General features: G+C 59.4%; 1 protein-coding gene across 1 annotated transcript in view; it reads left to right on the top strand.

Moving 5' to 3' along the window:
• The window catches only part of LOC120766115 (transducin-like enhancer protein 3), a gene marked incomplete at its 3' end in the record, with an annotated part of 33961 nt that extends 15905 nt beyond the window's left edge, over positions 1 to 18056 (top strand). Inside the window, exons 8-16 of the mRNA XM_040091480.1 lie at positions 7141 to 7345; positions 8800 to 8816; positions 11848 to 11967; positions 12362 to 12412; positions 12549 to 12704; positions 12793 to 12925; positions 14603 to 14784; positions 16016 to 16092; positions 17884 to 18056. Of these exons, the coding sequence (XP_039947414.1) occupies positions 7141 to 7345; positions 8800 to 8816; positions 11848 to 11967; positions 12362 to 12412; positions 12549 to 12704; positions 12793 to 12925; positions 14603 to 14784; positions 16016 to 16092; positions 17884 to 18056 (1114 nt within the window). The remainder of the gene's footprint in view (positions 1 to 7140; positions 7346 to 8799; positions 8817 to 11847; positions 11968 to 12361; positions 12413 to 12548; positions 12705 to 12792; positions 12926 to 14602; positions 14785 to 16015; positions 16093 to 17883) is intronic.
• Positions 18057 to 18062: the final 6 nt, after the last annotated feature.

Here is an 18062-nt window from a genome sequence, read left to right as displayed (position 1 = left end):
CTGCCCCAATCCCACAGATCCTGGCAGTCCTAAAAAACATGGAACTGCCCCAAAACGGCCGCAGTGGCGCGGATCCTGGCTGTCATAAAAAACATGGAATTGCCCCAAAACTGCCGCAGTAACGCGGATCCTGGCTGTCATAAACCTGCCCCAATCCCACAGATCCTGGCAGTCCTAAAAAACATGGAATTGCCCCAAAACTGCCGCAGTAACGCGGATCCTGGCTGTCATAAACCTGCCCCAATCCCACAGATCCTGGCAGTCCTAAAACACCTGAAACTGTGCCAAAAAAACCTGAAACCACCCAAATCCCCCAGATCCTGGCTGTCCCAAAACTGCCCCAATCCCACGGCTCCTGGCTGTGCCAAAAACCTGAAACTGCCCCAATCCCACAGATCCTGTCTGTCCCAAAACTGCTGCAGTAATGCGGATCCTGGCTGTCCAAAATCTGCCACAATCCTACAGATCCTGGCTGTGCCAAAAAAACCATGAAACTGCCCCAGTCCCACAGCTCCTGGCTGTGCCAAAAACCTGAAACTGCCCCAAAATTGCCGCAGTAACACAGCTCCTGGCTGTGCCAAAAAACCTGAAACTGCCCCAAAACTGCCCCAATCCCACAGCTCTTGGCTGTCCTAAAACTGCCGCAGTAACGCGGATCCTGGCTGTCCTAAAACTGCCACAATCCCGCAGATCCTGGCTGTCCTAAAACACCTGAAACTGCCCCAATCCCACAGCTCCTGGCAGTCCTAAAACACCTGAAACTGCCCCAAAACTGCCGCAGTAACACAGATCATGGCTGTCCTAAAAATGCTGCAGTAATGCGGATCCTGGCTGTCCAAAATCTGCCACAATCCCGCGGATCCTGGCTGTGCCAAAACTGCCCCAATCCCACAGCTCCTGGCTGTCCTAAAACACCTGAAACTGCCCCAAAACTGCCACAGTAACACAGATCCTGGCTGTCCTAAAACTGCCCCAGTCCCACAGATCCTGGCTGTGCCAAAAACACCTGAAACTGCCCCAAACCTGCCCCAATCCCACAGCTCTTGGCTGTCCTAAAAATGCCGCAGTAACGCGGATCCTGGCTGTGCCAAAAAACCCATGAAACTGCCCCAATCCCACAGCTCCTGGCAGTCCTAAAAACCCTGAAACTGCCCCCAAACTGCCGCAGTAACACAGCTCCTGGCAGTCCTAAAACTGCCACAATCCCATGGCTCCTGGCTGTGCCAAAAACCTGAAACTGCCCCAAACCTGCCCCAATCCCACAGATCCTGGCTGTCCTAAAACTGCCGCAGTAACGTGGATCCTGGCTGTCCTAAAACTGCCACAATCCCACAGATCCTGGCTGTGCCAAAAACCTGAAACTGCCCCAAAACTGCCCCAGTCCCACAGCTCCTGGCAGTCCTAAAACTGCCACAATCCTACAGGTCCTGGCTGTGCCAAAAACCTGAAACTGCCCCAATCCCACAGATCCTGGCTGTGCCAAAAACCTGAAACTGCCCCAACACTGCCCCAATCCCACAGATCCTGGCAGTCCTAAAAAACCTGAAACTGCCCCAAAACTGCCTCAATCCCACAGATCCTGGCTGTCCTAAAACTGCCCCAATCCCACAGCTCCTGGCTGTCCCAATCCTTCTCCGATCCCACAGCTCCTGGCTGTCCCCACGCCAGCCCCGCTCCGTCTCCCAGCGGGACGGGGCCGGAGCTGCAGGGCTCCGATGGGGTGTTCCCGTTCCGGGGTCGCTCCCGGGTTTGCGGATTCGGGGTGGGAGCCTCCCGCAGCCCCCGGGGCCAGGCTTGTCTCTGCCGGGCTCTTGGTGTGGGATGTGCCGTTTGTTCCGTGCGCTGACCCTTTTTCCCTCCTCCCCGCTGCGGGGTTCCGGTTGGAAATTAACCCTTTTACCCGTTCCTTCAATCGCCGCCGCAGCAAACGGAATTCCCGATCCACGTCCTCGGGGCCGGCGGCTCCGGGAGCTCCTCCGGCTTTGATTCCCAGCGGATAACTCGTTGCTAATTATCTTTTTTTGTTTTTTTTTTTTTTTAATGCCATCTACGCTCCCTGACATTCCAGGATCTTTGTTTAACTCCCTCCTCCGCCCGCTCCCGGCGTTCCGTGTGTGGAGCGCTGCTCCGGGCTCGTGCCGGTTTTGGGGATGAGGGATCGATCCCCCCATGGATCCACCCTCGGGAATTTCCCCCGGGGACGGGAGCTGAGTTCCGGGGTGACGCTGGGGCGGGTGAGCGCGGTGATCCCGTTCCCTGGATAATTCCCTGCTCTGGTTAGCACAGCCCTTTAATTGCTTCCCTGACGAGCTTCCGGCGGGGACCCGAAGGGTTTGGGACCAAAAGGATTTGGAGGGGTTTTTTTTCCTCCCCCCTGATGGTGATCCCACGGTTTTCAGGGATGGTTCCAGGCTCATCCCAGGGGATGATGATTCCATGGTTTTCAGGGATGGTTCCAGGCTCATCCCAGATCATGGAGCCTGTTTGGGTGCTGGATCCGTGCTCCTGCAGCTGCTCCAGAGCTTCCAGAGCAGGAAATCCAAAGGATTTGGGTTTTTTTTTCCTCCCCTCTGTGGTTTGTTGCTGGCAGCTGGGGATGGTGATCCCACGGTTTTCAGGGATGGCTCCAGGCTCATCCCAGGGGATGGTGATTCCACATTTTTCAGGGAGGGTTCCAGACTCATCCCAGGGGATGGTGATTCCATGGTTTTCGGGGATGGTGATCCCACGGTTTTCAGGGAGGGTTCCAGACTCATCCCAGGGGATGGTGATCCCACGGTTTTCAGGGATGGCTCCAGGCTCATCCCAGGGGATGGTGATCCCACGGTTTTCTGGGATGGTTCCAGGCTCATCCCAGGGGATGGTGATTCCATGGTTTTCAGGGATGGTGATCCCATGGTTTTCTGGGATGGTTCCAGACTCTTCCCAGGGGATGGTGATTCCATGGTTTTCAGGGATGGTGATCCCACGGTTTTCAGGGCTGGCTCCAAGCTCATCCCGGAGATCCGGAGCCTGTTTGGGCGCCAGCTCCATCCCCCAAACCCGCAGGATCTGGCGTTCTCCCCGCTCCCCGCAGGTCGTTCCCGTCGGATTGCCCTCGTGGGCGCATCCCTGGATTCCGGCTGGATTCCCAGGCGGGGCCCTGTGCGGGTGCTGCCGCCCCAAAACGCTGCACAGCTCCTTTTTGTTGCCCCTCCTGAGGTCGGCAGCTGTGCATTTCATGCACCCGCGCCGTTGTCTGGCTGGGCTGAAGGGGAGCCGTGGTTCGGCTGTAGCCCTGGAAGTGGATTTCCCTGGAAATTTCCCCTGGAAATTCAGCGTCCCCAACGCCGGCGCTGAACCCGAGTGCGGGACCATTAAATCGGGAGCAAAGGCACGGAGCGGGACGGACGTAATCCGGTTAAAGCCGCTCCCCGCCGGCCCTCCTCCCAAATTCGGGGCGCGTTCCCGCGTCCCCATCCCGGCGTGGGGCGCCCAGAGGGGCAGGGTTGGCGTCCCCGTCCTCCCGTTTTCCCGGGATATCGGGAATGTCACCCCGCTGGGGTCCTGCCGGCACACGAGGAGCCCGGATGGTGCCGGAATCCGGCTGGAGCGTCCTGAGGGATCTGTCCTGGAATCCATCCTGGGATGCTGCCCCAAATCCGGGTCCTGTCCGTGCCACTCGGACCCTGCTGGGCTTCCCAAGGAGCCTCCCCACCCCTGGAATGCTGCAGGAATCCCTCCTCACCCGGTGCTCTGGGAACACGGCCTTTTCCAGGGGTGGGATAAGGGGTGGGAAAAGGGAAAAGGGGCGTTTCCAGCAGGGGACACTGGCAGCAAGCAGGACAAAACCACGGGGGAGCTGGGGATGAGCTCCAGGATCTCATTCCCGAGGGATGCTGGGCTCTGTCTCCAGGATCTCATTCCCGAGGGATGCTGGGCTCTGTCTCCAGGATCTCATTCCCGAGGGATGCTGAGCTCTGTCTCCAGGATCTCATTCCCGAGGGATGCTGGGTTTGGTCTCCAGGATCTCATTCCCGAGGGATGCTGGGCTCTGCCTCCAGGATCTCATTCCCGAGGGATGCTGGGCTCTGTCTCCAGGATCTCATTCCCGAGGGATGCTGGGCTCTGTCTCCAGGATCTCATTCCCGAGGGATGCTGGGTTTGGTCTCCAGGATCTCATTCCCGAGGGATGCTGGGTTTGGTCTCCAGGATCTCATTCCCGAGGGATGCTGGGTTTGGTCTCCAGGATCTCATTCCCGAGGGATGCTGGGTTTGGTCTCCAGGATCTCATTCCCGAGGGATGCTGGGTTTGGTCTCCAGGATCTCATTCCCGAAGGATGCTGGGCTCTGTGTCCAGGATCTCATTCCCGAGGGATGCTGGGCTCTGTGGAGTTCCAGGAAGGAAGGAGCGCTGGGAATTCTCTCCAGCCCATCCCGGCGTGTGCCTGGCTCTCCTCTCTCTCTCCTCACCTCGGGAATTCCCTGCCCCGGACACTCCTGGAGCTCTGCAGCCCTGCTTTGGGATCCTGCCCTCCTCTGGATCCTGCTCTCAGCTTCCCGCTGCCACGGGGAGAAGATTCCGGATCTCCCGGAGATGCTGCTTTGGACCCTTGGGATGTGGAGTCCTGACCTCCTCCTGCCAGGAGCCCTTCCTGCATGGATTTACCTGTTGGCAGCCTGAAAAAACAGGAAGAAATCCCAGTTTTTTTGTTTTTTTGTTTTTTTTTCTTTCTTCTGTGCTGGAGCGACTCCCGGAGCTGATTGTTGGGGCTGTGCTGTTCCCTTGGGCTGGAATTCCATCGACGTCCCGGGAATCGGGAGCGCTGCTGTTCCGCCAGGCCGCTTCCCTGTTTTTGGGATGAGTTATGGCCTGCAGACGTTCCCGGAGGATCAGTGTTGGGCCTCGGAGTATTCCAGGGCTGGGCACCAGCGGAGAGGGATTTGGGAATGGTCGGAGATGCCGGAAATCCACCCGAGGCCCTTCTCTGGGATGATGGTGCTCTGCTACAGCGCCTCAAACGGGTGGAAATCCTGTGAAATCGGGACTGGGAGGAGCCCGGGATCTGTTCCGTTGGTTTTGGTGCCGGAGGATCCATCCTGGCACCGCCCTGGTGCTCCTCACCCCAGCTCTGCCCCGGGAACGCTCTGGAATCTCCATCCTGAGGATTCTTCCCGTCGCGCTGCCGCAGCCGGCTCCCGCTCTTGGCGCCCGGGGCTCAGGGATTTACGGATTTCCTGCAGCAATTCCTGACGGCCTTCTCCCCGCGGCTCCTGCCGCAGCCGGGATCTCGGAGCCGATTCCGTGGATCCGCCGCGCCCGGGACCGCGGCCTCTGCCTTCTGCTCCTGCCTGGAATCTTCTTCCGGATGGGGATCTGCGTTCCCACAGGGAGAGGAAGGCAGCTCTGGAAGTGGTGGCCGATCCATCCAGGGCCTGCTCCACGCTGCTGTGTCCATGGAGCGGGACAGGACGTCACCTGCTGCTGCCCGGAACGGTCTCTTCCCATCGGGAACGGTCCCTTCCCATCGGGAGCGGGCCACGGCTGCTCCCCGAAACCTCGCCGTGGAATCCTGGGATGGTCTGGGTTTGGAAGGGACCTTGAATTCCCACCCGGTGCCACCCCTGCCGTGGCAGTGTCCAGCCCGGCCTGGGACATTCCGGGGATCCAGGGGCAGCTGGGTGCTCCTCGTGCAGCCCTGGGGGAGACGTGCCGGGAATTTCCCCGATGGAATCACCGGGAACGCGGACGGAGCCTCCGTCCCTGGGGGTGACCCTGGTGACAGCAGGTCCTGCTGTGGCCATCGCTGTCCCCCGGGCACAAATCCTGATTCCAGGTGTCCCCCTGATTCCAGGTGTCCCCCTGATTCCAGGTGTCCCCTGATTCCAGGTGTCCCCCTGATTCCCAGCTGTCCCCATCCCGATATTCCCGCTGTTCCCGGTGCCCGGCTGTGATTTCCTGGGCTCAGGCAGGAGGGTTCCGGGCAGGAGCTCCAGCTCCCAGCCCCTCCTGGCCCAGGGGGGTCTCTGGGAAGCGGCTCCTTGGATTTCAGCCGGTTTTTCTTCCAGGGTGGTTGTGTTTGGAGCAGGGAATGTGTCTGCTTTTCCCTCTTTTCCAGCTAAACTGCAGCGGGCAGTGAATCTCCATGGCTGGAGGAGTGGGATTTTTGGGAATTTTTTTTGGGGGGAGGGATTCACTCCCTAAAAGAAACCCTGGGAGCAGCTGGGGCCCCTCTGGCCGCCCTGGCTGGGCTCAGCTCCGGGGAATTTGGGGAGGTTACATCCGACCCCACGCGGGGAATGCGGGATCCCTGCGGGATTTATCCAACTCCGTGGGATGAATCGGAAGGGGCTGGGAGCAGCAGGATCCCGGGCTGGGATCTCATCCTGCAGTTTTCTCCTCCCGAGCAAACGAGAGTGGAGCCTCCGCGTCCTGTCACCGAGACACAGAGCGGTCACATGGAGAGAGATTTTCCAGCGCAGAGGTTCCTCCGATCCGGCTCAAGGCTGAGTCCCGGCGGAGAGAGAGCCTCTTTGTTTTATTTCTTACTTTTTATACATTTGTGGGTCTAGCAGAAGATTGGCTTTTTGGGGTTTTTCACCCCTCAGCCAAGTGGCTGAACCAACTGTCAGTTACAATTGTTTTCAGGTTAGAAATATACAAAGGACAGAGAATGAAAAACAAAGGATTTGTTCATGTTACATCTGTGAGAAAAAGGTAGAAAACTGCTCTTAATATTGTGCAGTGACTAAAGATCCGACTCCATTTTATGACAATCAAAAAGGCTTTTATAAAAAACTCAGGAAAACCAGGGTAACACCATCCTGATGTCCTGCGCTGGAATTCTCTCTCCCTCTGGAATTCTCCCTCTCCGTCTGGTTTCCCTGCCGCCCTCCAGCCATGGAGTCCCTGCCTCCCGGGCGGAATTCCTGACCTGGATTTGTTGGGTTTTTTTCGTTCGTGGTTTGGGTTTTTTTCCCCCTTTTCCCACCGGAATAACCAAACTAACCACATCCCACAGGCCCACTCCCGGGCGGCGGCGGGGGGGGAATGAGGCGAGGATTTCCCTCCGTGCCAACCCCCTAACCGGGGGAATCCGGGAGCGCCTCCCTCCTCTTCCCTCCTTTCCCCTGCCCGCCTCACGGGTGCTTTCGTTGCAGCAGCAGCAGCTGCAGGCGCAGCACCTCTCGCACGCCGCGCACGGGCCGCCGGTCCAGCTGCCGCCGCACCCCTCGGGGCTCCAGCCGCCGGGGATCCCGCCCGTCAGCGGCGCCGGCTCGGGGCTGCTGGCGCTGGGCGCGCTGGGCGGGCAGGCTCACCTGGCCGTCAAGGACGAGAAGAACCACCACGACCTGGACCACAGAGGTGAGGCACTGCCGCCGCCGAGCGCAGGGATCAGGGGTTTGGGAGGGCGGGGAGCTTCCTGAGAGGGAGAGAGAGAGAGAGGCTGAGCCAACCGAGAGAGGAAAAACAGGGTGACAGTCCCACCCCAGACCCCATTTCTGCACCCCAGGCCCCATTTCTGCACCCCAGACCCCATTTCTGCCCCATTTCTGTACCCCAGACCCATTTCTGCACCCAGACCCCATTTCTGCACCCAGACCCCATTTCTGTCCCATTTCTGCACCCCACACCCCATTTCTGTACCCCAGACCCCATTTCTGTACCCCAGATCCCATTTCTCACCCCCAGACCCCATTTCTGCACCCCAGACCCCATTTCTGTACCCCAGACCCCATTTCTGCCCCATTTCTGCACCCCAGACCCCATTTCTGCACCCCAGACCCCATTTCTGTACCCCCACACACCGCATTTCTGCACCCCAGACCCCATTTCAGTCCCATTTCTCACCCCCAGACCCCATTTCTGTCCCATTTCTGCACCCCAGACCCCATTTCTGTACCCCAGACCCCATTTCTGCCCCATTTCTCACCCCCCAGACCCTATTTCTCACCCCCACACACCCCATTTCTGCACTCCCAGCCCCATTTCTGCACCCCATTTCTGCCCCATTTCTCACCCCCCAGACCCCATTTCTGTCCCCTGTGATCGGGACACACAAAGCAATCACACGGAGATGAGAGATTTGCAGGGCAGAGTTGTTCCTCCGAGAGAGCCAAGGCCCAGAGCCCCTCTGCCTGTTTATTTCTTACTTTTTATACATTTGTGGGTCTGGCTGTGGATTGGCTTCTGGAGTTTTCACCTCCCAGCCTCAGTGGCCAGAGCAGCCGTCAGTTACAATTGTTTTCAGGTTAGAAATGTGCAAACAAAGGACAGGGAATGGAAAAACAAAGGATTTGTTTATGTTACATCTGTGGGAAAAGGTAGAAAACCGCTCTAATATTGTACAATAACTAAAAGATCTGACTCTATTTATGAAATTCAAAAGGCTGATAAAAAACTCAGAAAAACCAGGGTAACAGAGACCAAACCACCGGCAGCGGTGATCCGGTCCCGTTCCTTTTCCCCTCACGGATTCCCGGGATTCCCACGGAAAACGAGCACAAATCCGGGCACAAACGAGCGGCTGAACCGCGCCTTGGGCGTGGGGCCGTGGGGTGACTTCAGGGACAGACACCCGCCATTCCCGCTGGATTCCGGGGCATTTCCACCCGGATAAATCACCTGGAGAAAGAGGAATTGGGTGGGAGGGGGCTGGATTTGTGAAGCCGGAGAGACGGGCCTTGAGTTCAGGGGTTTGGGTTGGGAGCCTGAGGAGGCTCTGGGTTCATTTTCCTGCTTTAGAACCTGTCCTAACTTTTATTTTCCCGTCTCTCGTTTTGGCTGCGCCCTCCCCTCCGCGCCGGCACCTCCCAAAGAGCGAGACTCGAGCGCAGTAAGTCCCGTTTCCTTCCTTTCGCTCCCGCTTTTCGCCGGATGCGCGGCCGAGTTTTAATATCCATCCCTAAAAAAAAGGAAAAAAAAAAAACACCAAGCCCCAAAACCCGAACCCACCTGCTGTCTGGGGAAAAAAAAAAAACCCCGGCAGGAGCTGTGCTGAGAGGAGTCACCTTCCCCGCGGCGCCGGCGGGTTGGGAATTGGGGTTTCAATCCCTTTGCTCGCGGCAGGGAGGCAGGAAAATCCCATCCGTGGGGATGGAGGAGCCTTGGGTGCTCCGGGGGGAGCTGCTCCCTGCCCCATCGCCCCCCGTTTCCTGGGGTCACCCAGGAGCCCCTGGGTGCCTGCTGGAGCAGGGCTTGGAAGCTCGAGCGGTTCCGAGCCAGGGAAATCCCGGGATTTTGGGGGGTTCTGACGCCTCAGGGGCTGCCCTTAGGATGGGTTTCTGGGAGCAGGGATAGGGAGGATATGGAGGGTGGGCAGGAGCTGCCATTCCCTTGGAAACTCGAGCCGTTCCTAGCCAGGGAAATCCCTGGATTTGGGGGGTTCTGACACCTCAGGAGCTGCTGTTCCCTTGGGATGGATTGGGATGGTGAGGATATGGAGGGTGAGCAGGGGCTGCCATTCCCTTGGGATGGGTTTCTGGGAGCAGGGATGGGGAGGATATGGAGGGTGAGCAGGGGCTGCCATTCTGTTGGAAGCTCAAGCAGCTCCTAACCAGGGAAATCCAGGGATTTTGGGGGTTCTGACACCTCAGGGACTGTCATTCCCTTGGGATGGTGAGGATATGGAGAGTGAGCAGGGGCTGCCATTCTGTTGGAAGCTCAAGCAGCTCCTAACCAGGGAAATCCAGGGATTTGGGGGGTTCTGACACCTCAGGGGCTGCCCTTAGGATGGATTTCTGGGAGCAGGGATAGGGAGGATATGGAGGGTGGGCAGGAGCTGCCATTCCTTTGGGATGGATTTCTGGGAGCAGGGATGGGTGACAGAAGCCAGGTGGGAGCTGCCATTCTGTTGGAAGCTCAAGCAGCTCCTAACCAGGGAAATCCAGGGATTTGGGGAGTTCTGACACCTCAGGGGCTGCCATTCCCTTGGGATGGATTTCTGGGAGCAGGGATGGAGTGGATATGGAGAGTGGCAGGAGCCAGGTGGGAGCTGCCATTCTGTTGGATGCTCAAGCAGTTCCTAACCGGGGAAATCCCTGGATTTTGGGGGTTCTGACACCTCAGGGGCTGCCATTCCCTTGAGAACAGCTGCCTTTCCCTTGGAATGGATTTCTTGGAGCAGGGATGGGGAGGATATTGAGGGTGCGCAGGAGCTGCCACTATGTTGGAATGGATTCCCTGGGAGTAGGGATGAGGAGGATATGGAGGGTGGCTGCTCTGCCATTCCCGTGGGATGGATTGGGATGGGGAGGATACGGAGGGTGGCTGCTCTGCCATTCCCTTGGGATGGATTGGGATGGAGAGGATACCGATGGCGGCTGCTCTGCCATTCCCATGGGATGGATTGGGATGAGGAGGATATGGAGGGTGGCTGCTCTGCCATTCCTGTGGGATGGATTGGGATGGGGAGGATACCGAGGGCGGCTGCTCTGCCATTCCCGTGGGATGAGGAGGATATGGAGGGTGGCTGCTCTGCCATTCCCGTGGGATGGGGAGGATACGGAGGGTGGCTGCTCTGCCATTCCCGTGGGATGGGGAGGATACGGAGGGTGGCTGCTCTGCCATTCCCGTGGGATGGATTGGGATGAGGAGGATACGGAGGGTGGCTGCTCTGCCATTCCCATGGGATGGATTGGGATGAGGAGGATACCGATGGCGGCCGCCCCGCTGACGGCATGGCGCTGAGCGTTCAGGGACACCGGGAGGAATTCCTCCACGGAAAGGGGCTGTCAGGCACGGCCAGGGACAGCGCAGGGCAGGCCTGGACACATCCCGGATCTCCCGGAGCTCATGGAGCCGGAACCACCGGGACAAATCCGAGCCGCGGCTCGGCAGCGATTCCCAAGCCTGCAAACGAGATTCCCCTTCGGAGAGCGGGGAAGGGAAGAGCTCTGCCAGAGCCGGGGGGATCCGGGCGTCATTACCCTGCTCCCGGGGCGGGCAGAGCCGGGCAGATTCCCAATCCATAAACGCCGAGCCGGGGCCGTTCCCGGCGGAGCTTTAACGCGCGGAAATCGGCCTCAGCCATCCGTATTTTCCCCCCCACCCCCGGCCTCCGCAGCCTTTGCCCGCGCAATAAAAAAAAAATAAAAAATATTTAGTTCCTTGGCGGCGGGCCAGGAGCGCGGGGCTGAAATGGATCGATGCCTCTAAATGCCTGACATGATTCCCCGGGAGCTGCCAGGGTTTTCAGCATGACTGCCTGGGAAGAAAGAGCTCCGTGTTATCCAAAGCCGCTCAGCCGCGGGAGGAGCGCCGGCTGCTCCGGTGCTCCCGTTCAGCCGGGGCAGCGGGATGGATCCCGGGGATTGAGGGGTTGGGAATGCAGGGTCGGGGCCAGGCTGTGCTGCAGCGTTTGATTCCAGCGTTTCCTGGGAATGCCGGTGTCTCCTGGGCTTTGTGTTCCGCCTGTGCCACCATTCCTGGTCACCTCATGGGTTTTCCAGGATGTTTTGTGGATGTTCTTTGGCTCCAGGGCTGGCACACAGCCGATCCTTTGCTGCTCCTGGATGATGCTCCCGGCTCTCATCTCAGAGCTCCTGAGCTCTGGAGTTTTCCTGGGAATGCCGGCAGCTCCTGGGCTTTGTGTTCCGCCTGTGCCACCATTCCTGGTCACCCGATGGGTTTTCCAGTGTTTTTTGTGGATATCCTTTGGCTCCAGGGCTGGCACACAGCCGTCCCTTTGCTCCTCCTGGATGAGGCTCCCGGCTCTCATCTCAGAGCTCTGGAGTTTTCTGGGAATTCCGGCATCTCCTGGGCTTTCAGTTCCCCTGATGCCACCATTCCTGGTCACCTCATGGGTTTTTCCGGGACGTTTTGCGCTTCCTTCTGTTCCCGGTTCAGAGCCTCTCCCTTTTCCACAGAATAATTCCGTGTCCCCCTCGGAGAGCCTGCGGGCCAGCGAGAAGCACCGGAGCTCCACGGATTACAGCCTGGACTCCAAGAAGCGGAAAGCGGAGGAGAAGGACAGCATGAGCCGATATGTGAGCGCCGGCGGCCGGGGGCAGGAAACGGGATTTGGGTGGTCACTGGGGGCAGGAAATGGGATTTGGGTGGTGTTCTCCGGCCGAGCTGGGGCTGAGAACCCTGGGATCATCCAGGCTGGAAAAGGCCTCGGAGCGCTGGGGGCCCGAGCATCCCCCGGGGCCGCCGCGATCCGTGTCCCCAAGTGCCACCTCCCCTCCCCTGGCTGACTCCACCTGCCCTGGGCAGCGCTTCCCATCGCCCGATCCCCTTTTCCATGAAAAAACCCTCCCTGATCCCTGAGCGTCCCGCTGCTGTCGGGGGTGCTTTGCCTGCTCGGGGCGGGGCTGATCCCCCCCCGCGTCCCGGTTTCTGGAATTCTCCGCGGGGCCTGTGACACTCTCCGTGTTCCAGGACAGCGACGGTGACAAGAGCGACGACCTGGTGGTCGACGTCTCCAACGAGGTGAGCTCTGGGGCGCCTTTGGGATGGTTGGGAATGCCATTTCCTTAGGGGACCTCCCAACCTCGAAAGGAGAAAAGCCGGAGCGAGGGGATTCCAAGGCTTTTTTTTTTTTTTTCCTTCCCCCCCCGTCTCCCAGGACCCCGCCACGCCGCGGGTCAGCCCAGCCCATTCCCCCCCGGAGAACGGCCTGGACAAAGCGCGCGGGCTGAAGAAGGGGGACGCTCCCAACAGCCCGGCCTCCGTGGCCTCCTCCAGCAGCACTCCCTCCTCCAAGACCAAGGACCTGGGCCACGTACGTCCCCGTCCCCGCCCGGGGGAACGTCGCCGGGGCGCGGGGGCTCGGCGCGTCGCTCACCGCCCTTCTTCTCCCCCCATCCCAGAACGACAAATCCTCCACGCCCGGCCTCAAGTCCAACACTCCGACGCCCAGGAACGACGCTCCCACCCCGGGCACCAGCAGCACGCCGGGGCTGCGGCCCATGCCCGGCAAACCCGGCGGCATGGATCCCCTGGGTGGGTACCGGCGTCGCCCCGGTGCCAGCGGCGGTGCGGCCGATTTGGGGCGGGGGGGTCGGGTTTGTGGGGATCCGATCCGGGTGAGGAGGGAGCGGGGTTGGGGTGAGCTGTGGCAAAGAGGGGTTCAGGTTCGGGCTGGGCAGCAGCAGGAGGTGCTGAGGTGCTGGGGTTCGGCAGGTGGAGGTGTCCGTCCCCGGAGGTGTCCGAGGAACGCCTGGATGTGGCGCTCAGGGCTGGGGACGGGGGGCTGTTGGGACAGGGGTTGGGCTGCGCCGTGTTGGGTTTTGCTGTGGCCGTGCTCTGCTGCTGTCCCTGCCCGTGTCCCCTGCCTGTGTCCCAGCCCTTTCCATGTCACAGCCCTGACGGTGTCCAGCACTCTGCCCGTGTCCCCAGCCGGTTCCATGTCCCCAGCTCTGCCCATGTCCCCTGCCAGTGTCCCCATCCGTACCCTGTCCCACCCGTGCCCCATCCCATCCATTCCCCGTCCCATCCATTCCCCACCCATTCCATCCATGCCCCTTCCCACCCTTTCCCCGTGTCCCGGCACTGACACTGTCCCCAGCCGTGACGTTGTCCCCATCTATTCCCTGCCCCATCTGTGCCCCATCGCATCCATTCCCCATCCATTCCCCATTCCACCCCACCCGTTCCCGGTGCCCCAGCACTGATGCCATCCCCAGCCCTGACGTTGTCCCCATCCATTCCCAGTCCCATCCATTCCCTGTCCCATCTATTCCCTATCCCACCCATTCCCTATCCATTCCCCTCCCCGCCCGTTCCCAGTGTCCCAGCGCTGACGCCGTCCCCAGCCCTGATGTTGTCCCATCCATTCCCTGTCCCATCCCATCCATTCCCCATCCCATCCATTCCCTGTCCCATCCATTCCCCATCCATTCCCCATCCCATTCCACCCCACCCGTTGCCGGTGTCCCAGCGCTGACGCCGTCCCCAGCCCTGATGTTGTCCCATCCATTCCCTATCCCAACCCACCCATTCCCCATCCCATCCCTCCCCGCCCGTTCCCGGTGTCCCGGTGTTGACGCGGTCCCCTGCCCTGACATTGTCCCCATCCATTCCCTATCCCATCCATTCCCCATCCATTCCCTCCCCGCCCGTTCCCAGTGCCCTGGCGCTGACGCCGTCCCCATCCATTCCCTATCCCATCCCATCCATTCCCCATTCCCCATCCCATCCCTCCCCGCCCGTTCCTGGCGCCCCGGCGCTGACGCCGTCCCCATCCATTCCCTACCCCATCCATTCCCCATTCCCCATCCCATCCCTCCCCACCCGTTCCCGGTGTCCCGGTGCTGACGCTGTCCCCATCCATTCCCTATCCCATCCATTCCCTATCCCATCCCATCCCTCCGCGCCCGTTCCTGGTGCCCCGGCGCTGACGCCGTCCCCATCCATTCCCTATCCCATCCATTCCCCGCCCGTTCCCGGCGCCCCGGCGCTGACGCCGTCCCCATCCATTCCCTACCCCATCCATTCCCCATCCCATCCCATCCATTCCCCATTCCCCATCCCATCCCTCCCCGCCTGTTCCCGGTGTCCCGGCGCTGACGCCGTCCCCATCCATTCCCTATCCCATCCATTCCCCATCCCATTCCCCATCCCATCCCTCTGCGCCCGTTCCCGGCGCCCCGGCGCTGACGCCGTCCCCGCCCCGCGCAGCCTCGGCCCTGCGGACGCCCATCTCTCTGGCGGGCTCCTACGCGGCGCCCTTCGCCATGATGGGGCACCACGAGATGAACGGCTCCCTGAGCAGCCCCGGCGCCTACGCGGGGCTGCACAACCTGCCGCCGCAGATGAGCGCCGCCGCCGCCGCCGCCGCCGCCTACGGACGGTCGCCAATGGTGAGCTTTGGAGCTGTACGTAGCACTTTTCAGCTGCTTTATCCCTCTTGGGGTTGGGATTTTGGGGAGGGTTTGGACGGGATCCTAAAGCCCAGCTGAGGTTTGGGTTGGAGGGGTGTGGGGATGGAGGTGCTTCCTGGTGGGGTGGGATGCGTGTGTTGCTGGATTAGGGGTTTTCCTTCCCGGTCCTCGGCCCCTTGTCCTGTTCCTGAGGCCCTTATCCCGTTCCTCGGCCCCTTATCTTGTTCCTTGGCTCCTTTTCCTGTTCCTGAGCCCCGTATCCCATTGCTCATCCCCGTAACCCCGTTCCTCGTCCCTTTACCCCATTCCTTGTCCTGTTACCCTGTTCCTCTTTCCCCTATCCCGTTCCTCAGTCCATTATCCCTTCCCCTTCCCCCTATCCTGTTCCTTGGCCCGTTATCCCCTTCCTCATCCCGTTATCCCCTTCCTCTTCCCCGTTATCCCGTTCCTCTTCCCGTTATCCCCTTCCTCTTCCCTGTTATCCCGTTCCTCTTCCCTGTTATCCCGTTCCTCTTCCCGTTATCCCCTTCCTTGTCCTGTTATCCCCTTCCTCATCCCATTATCCTGTTCCTTGGCCTGTTATCCCCTTCCTCTTCCCGTTATCCCCTTCCTCTTCCCATTATCCCCCTTCTCTTTCCATTATCCCCTTCCTTGCCCATTATCCCCTTCCTCTTCCCCGTATCCCTTTCCTCGTCGCATTATCCCCTTCCTCTTTCCATTATTCCCTTCCTCTTCCCATTATCCCATTCCTCGTCCCCGTTATCCCTTTCCTCATCCCATTATCCCCTTCCTCTTCCCATTATTCCCTTCCTCAGCCCCATTATCCCCTTCCTTGTCCTGTTATCCCCTTCCTCTTCTCCCTATCCCCTTCCTCTTCCCGTTATCCCGTTCCTCATCCCCGTTATCCCCTTCCTCTTCCCGTTATCCCGTTCCTCATCCCGTTATCCCCTTCCCCTCACCAAACTCCCGTTTTAGGGCAGGACAAGGAGCCAGGCGCTGCCCCTACAGCCGAGTTTGGGGTTTCTGCCCTGGGGGCGCCGCGCCCCACCCCATCCCTGGGGGTTTGGGATCTACTCCGGGAGAAGGGAGCGCGTCCCACCCGCTTCCTGCAGACCCAGGGTCATGGGGGGACAAGGGGGCGGAACAGGGGGTGTCCCGGGGGGCTGTGGGGCGCACCCCGGCCTCACCCGCGCCCGCCCTGTCTCGGCAGGTCGGGTTTGACCCACACCCCCCCATGCGAGCCCCGGGGCTGCCCTCCAGCCTGGCCTCCATCCCCGGAGGGAAACCGTAAGCACGGGGTCTCTGTGGGGTCTCTGTGGGGTCTCTGTGGGGTCTCTGTGGGGTTTCTGTGGGGTTTCTGTGGGGTTTCTGTGGGATTGCGGGGCAGGGGGTGAGCGGCCCTGGGGAGGCCGAGCTGGAACGGAGACCAGGTGTCTCGGTTTGGGGGTGAATTTGGGAGAAAAGCCCTGAATGGGGGTCGCTCTGGGGAGCCCCTCCCCTCAACCGGTCCGGGAAAGAACTTCCTGGGAGAAAAAAAACCATTTATTTAGCTAACCAAGCTCACGCAAAGAGCGAATAATATGAAACAATAAAAGCTCTCCTTCTGGAGTGAGGGGGCAAATTGAGAAAGTCCTTGCCGTGGGTGGAGCTCGGCTCTCTCTCAGTCCCTCCTCAGTCCCAGTCCCTTTGGCACTGCTGGAAAATGCCGAGCTCCAGGCCCTGGTGCAGCCCCCAGTGCTCCGTTGGGTTTTTTCAGTCCAGAGCAGGTTTACACAGTTCCAAGAAAAAGGAGAAAAAAAAACCAGTCCAGGGAACTTCTCTGCCCTAGCTAGCTGAAACTAACTAAAAGCAAAAGGATCTCTGTCCTACAACCTGAGCCTCAGCTGAACACCCAGCATGGAGAAGAATGTGGAGGAGTCAGGCGGTTCTCTCAAAACAAACTCAGCGCTTTTCGTTTTTTGTTTTATTCGTAAAACTAGCCTTAAAGGTACAGAGCACAATATACAGCACAAACAGAGCAGAAGATGGGGGGTGCAGGCGTCACAAAGTCACCCTGGGACACTGGGCAGAGCTGGAGAACAGAGCAGGGGTTCACTGAAAGGTCTCCAGGATTCACCTTGGGCAGGACAGGGCCTGGCCAGGGCTGGACCCAAAATGGGCACAGAATGGACAAAAAATGGTCACAAAATGGTCACAGAATGGGCACAAAATGGACCCAAAATGGACACAGAATGGGCGCAGAATGGGCACAGAATGGACACAAAATGGTCACAGAATGGGCCCAAAATGGACACAAAATGGGCACAAAATGGCTGCCCGGTCATGAGGTCTCACACTTTGATAAGTTTTGGTCCATTTGTATGTTGGGGTTTAATTGTCCCATTCCATCCCCAGGCTGTGAGGTCCCGTCCTTCCCGTTCTTCCCTCCATCCGCCCTTGTTTGTGCTTTGGGGCTGAAAGTTGTCCATCAGCAGAAGGATTTGTTCTGTGTCCCTGCTGTGTGCAGAGAGCTGAGTGACACCGAGTGTGAGCTCAGAGCTGTGCCCCTGGGCAGCACAGAACCCAAAACGCACAAACCTAGAACTCTAAAACATCCCCAGACGAGGGACAGGCCTTCACCCGGGGGCTTTCCCGGGATCTCCGTGCCTCCAGCTGATCCCTTTCCCCTGTCACCGAGACACACAAAGCAGCCACATGCAGACAGGAGGTTTCACAGAGCAGAGGTTTCTCTGTCCACCTCAAAGCTGAGACAGGGCGGAGAGAGAGCCTCTTTGTTTTATTTCTTACTTTTTATACATTTGTGGGTCTAGCAGAAGATTGGCTTCTGGGGTTTTTCACCTTTTAGCCAAGTGGCTAAACCAGCTGTCAGTTACAATTGTTTCCAGGTTAGAAATATGCAAACAAAGGAAAGAGAGTTAAAAACAAAGGATCTGTTTATGTTACATCTGTGGGGAAAAAGGTAGAAAACTGCTCTTAACATCGTACAACACCTAAAAAGATCTGACTCCATTCAAGAAAATCAAAAGGCTCAGGAAAAACCAGGGTAACGTTCCCCCCCACTCCTCCCCTCGCTGGCAGCGCCTACTCGTTCCACGTCAGCGCCGACGGGCAGATGCAGCCGGTGCCGTTCCCGCACGACGCGCTGGCGGGGCCGGGCATCCCGCGGCACGCGCGGCAGATCAACACGCTCAGCCACGGCGAGGTGGTGTGCGCCGTCACCATCAGCAACCCCACGCGCCACGTCTACACCGGCGGCA

The sequence above is a fragment of the Hirundo rustica genome (genome assembly GCF_015227805.2).
Source record: "Hirundo rustica isolate bHirRus1 chromosome 13 unlocalized genomic scaffold, bHirRus1.pri.v3 SUPER_13_unloc_1, whole genome shotgun sequence".
Lineage (NCBI taxonomy): Eukaryota > Metazoa > Chordata > Aves > Passeriformes > Hirundinidae > Hirundo > Hirundo rustica.
Note: the sequence above shows the minus strand (reverse complement) of the source record. Positions and strands in the feature narration are given on the sequence as shown.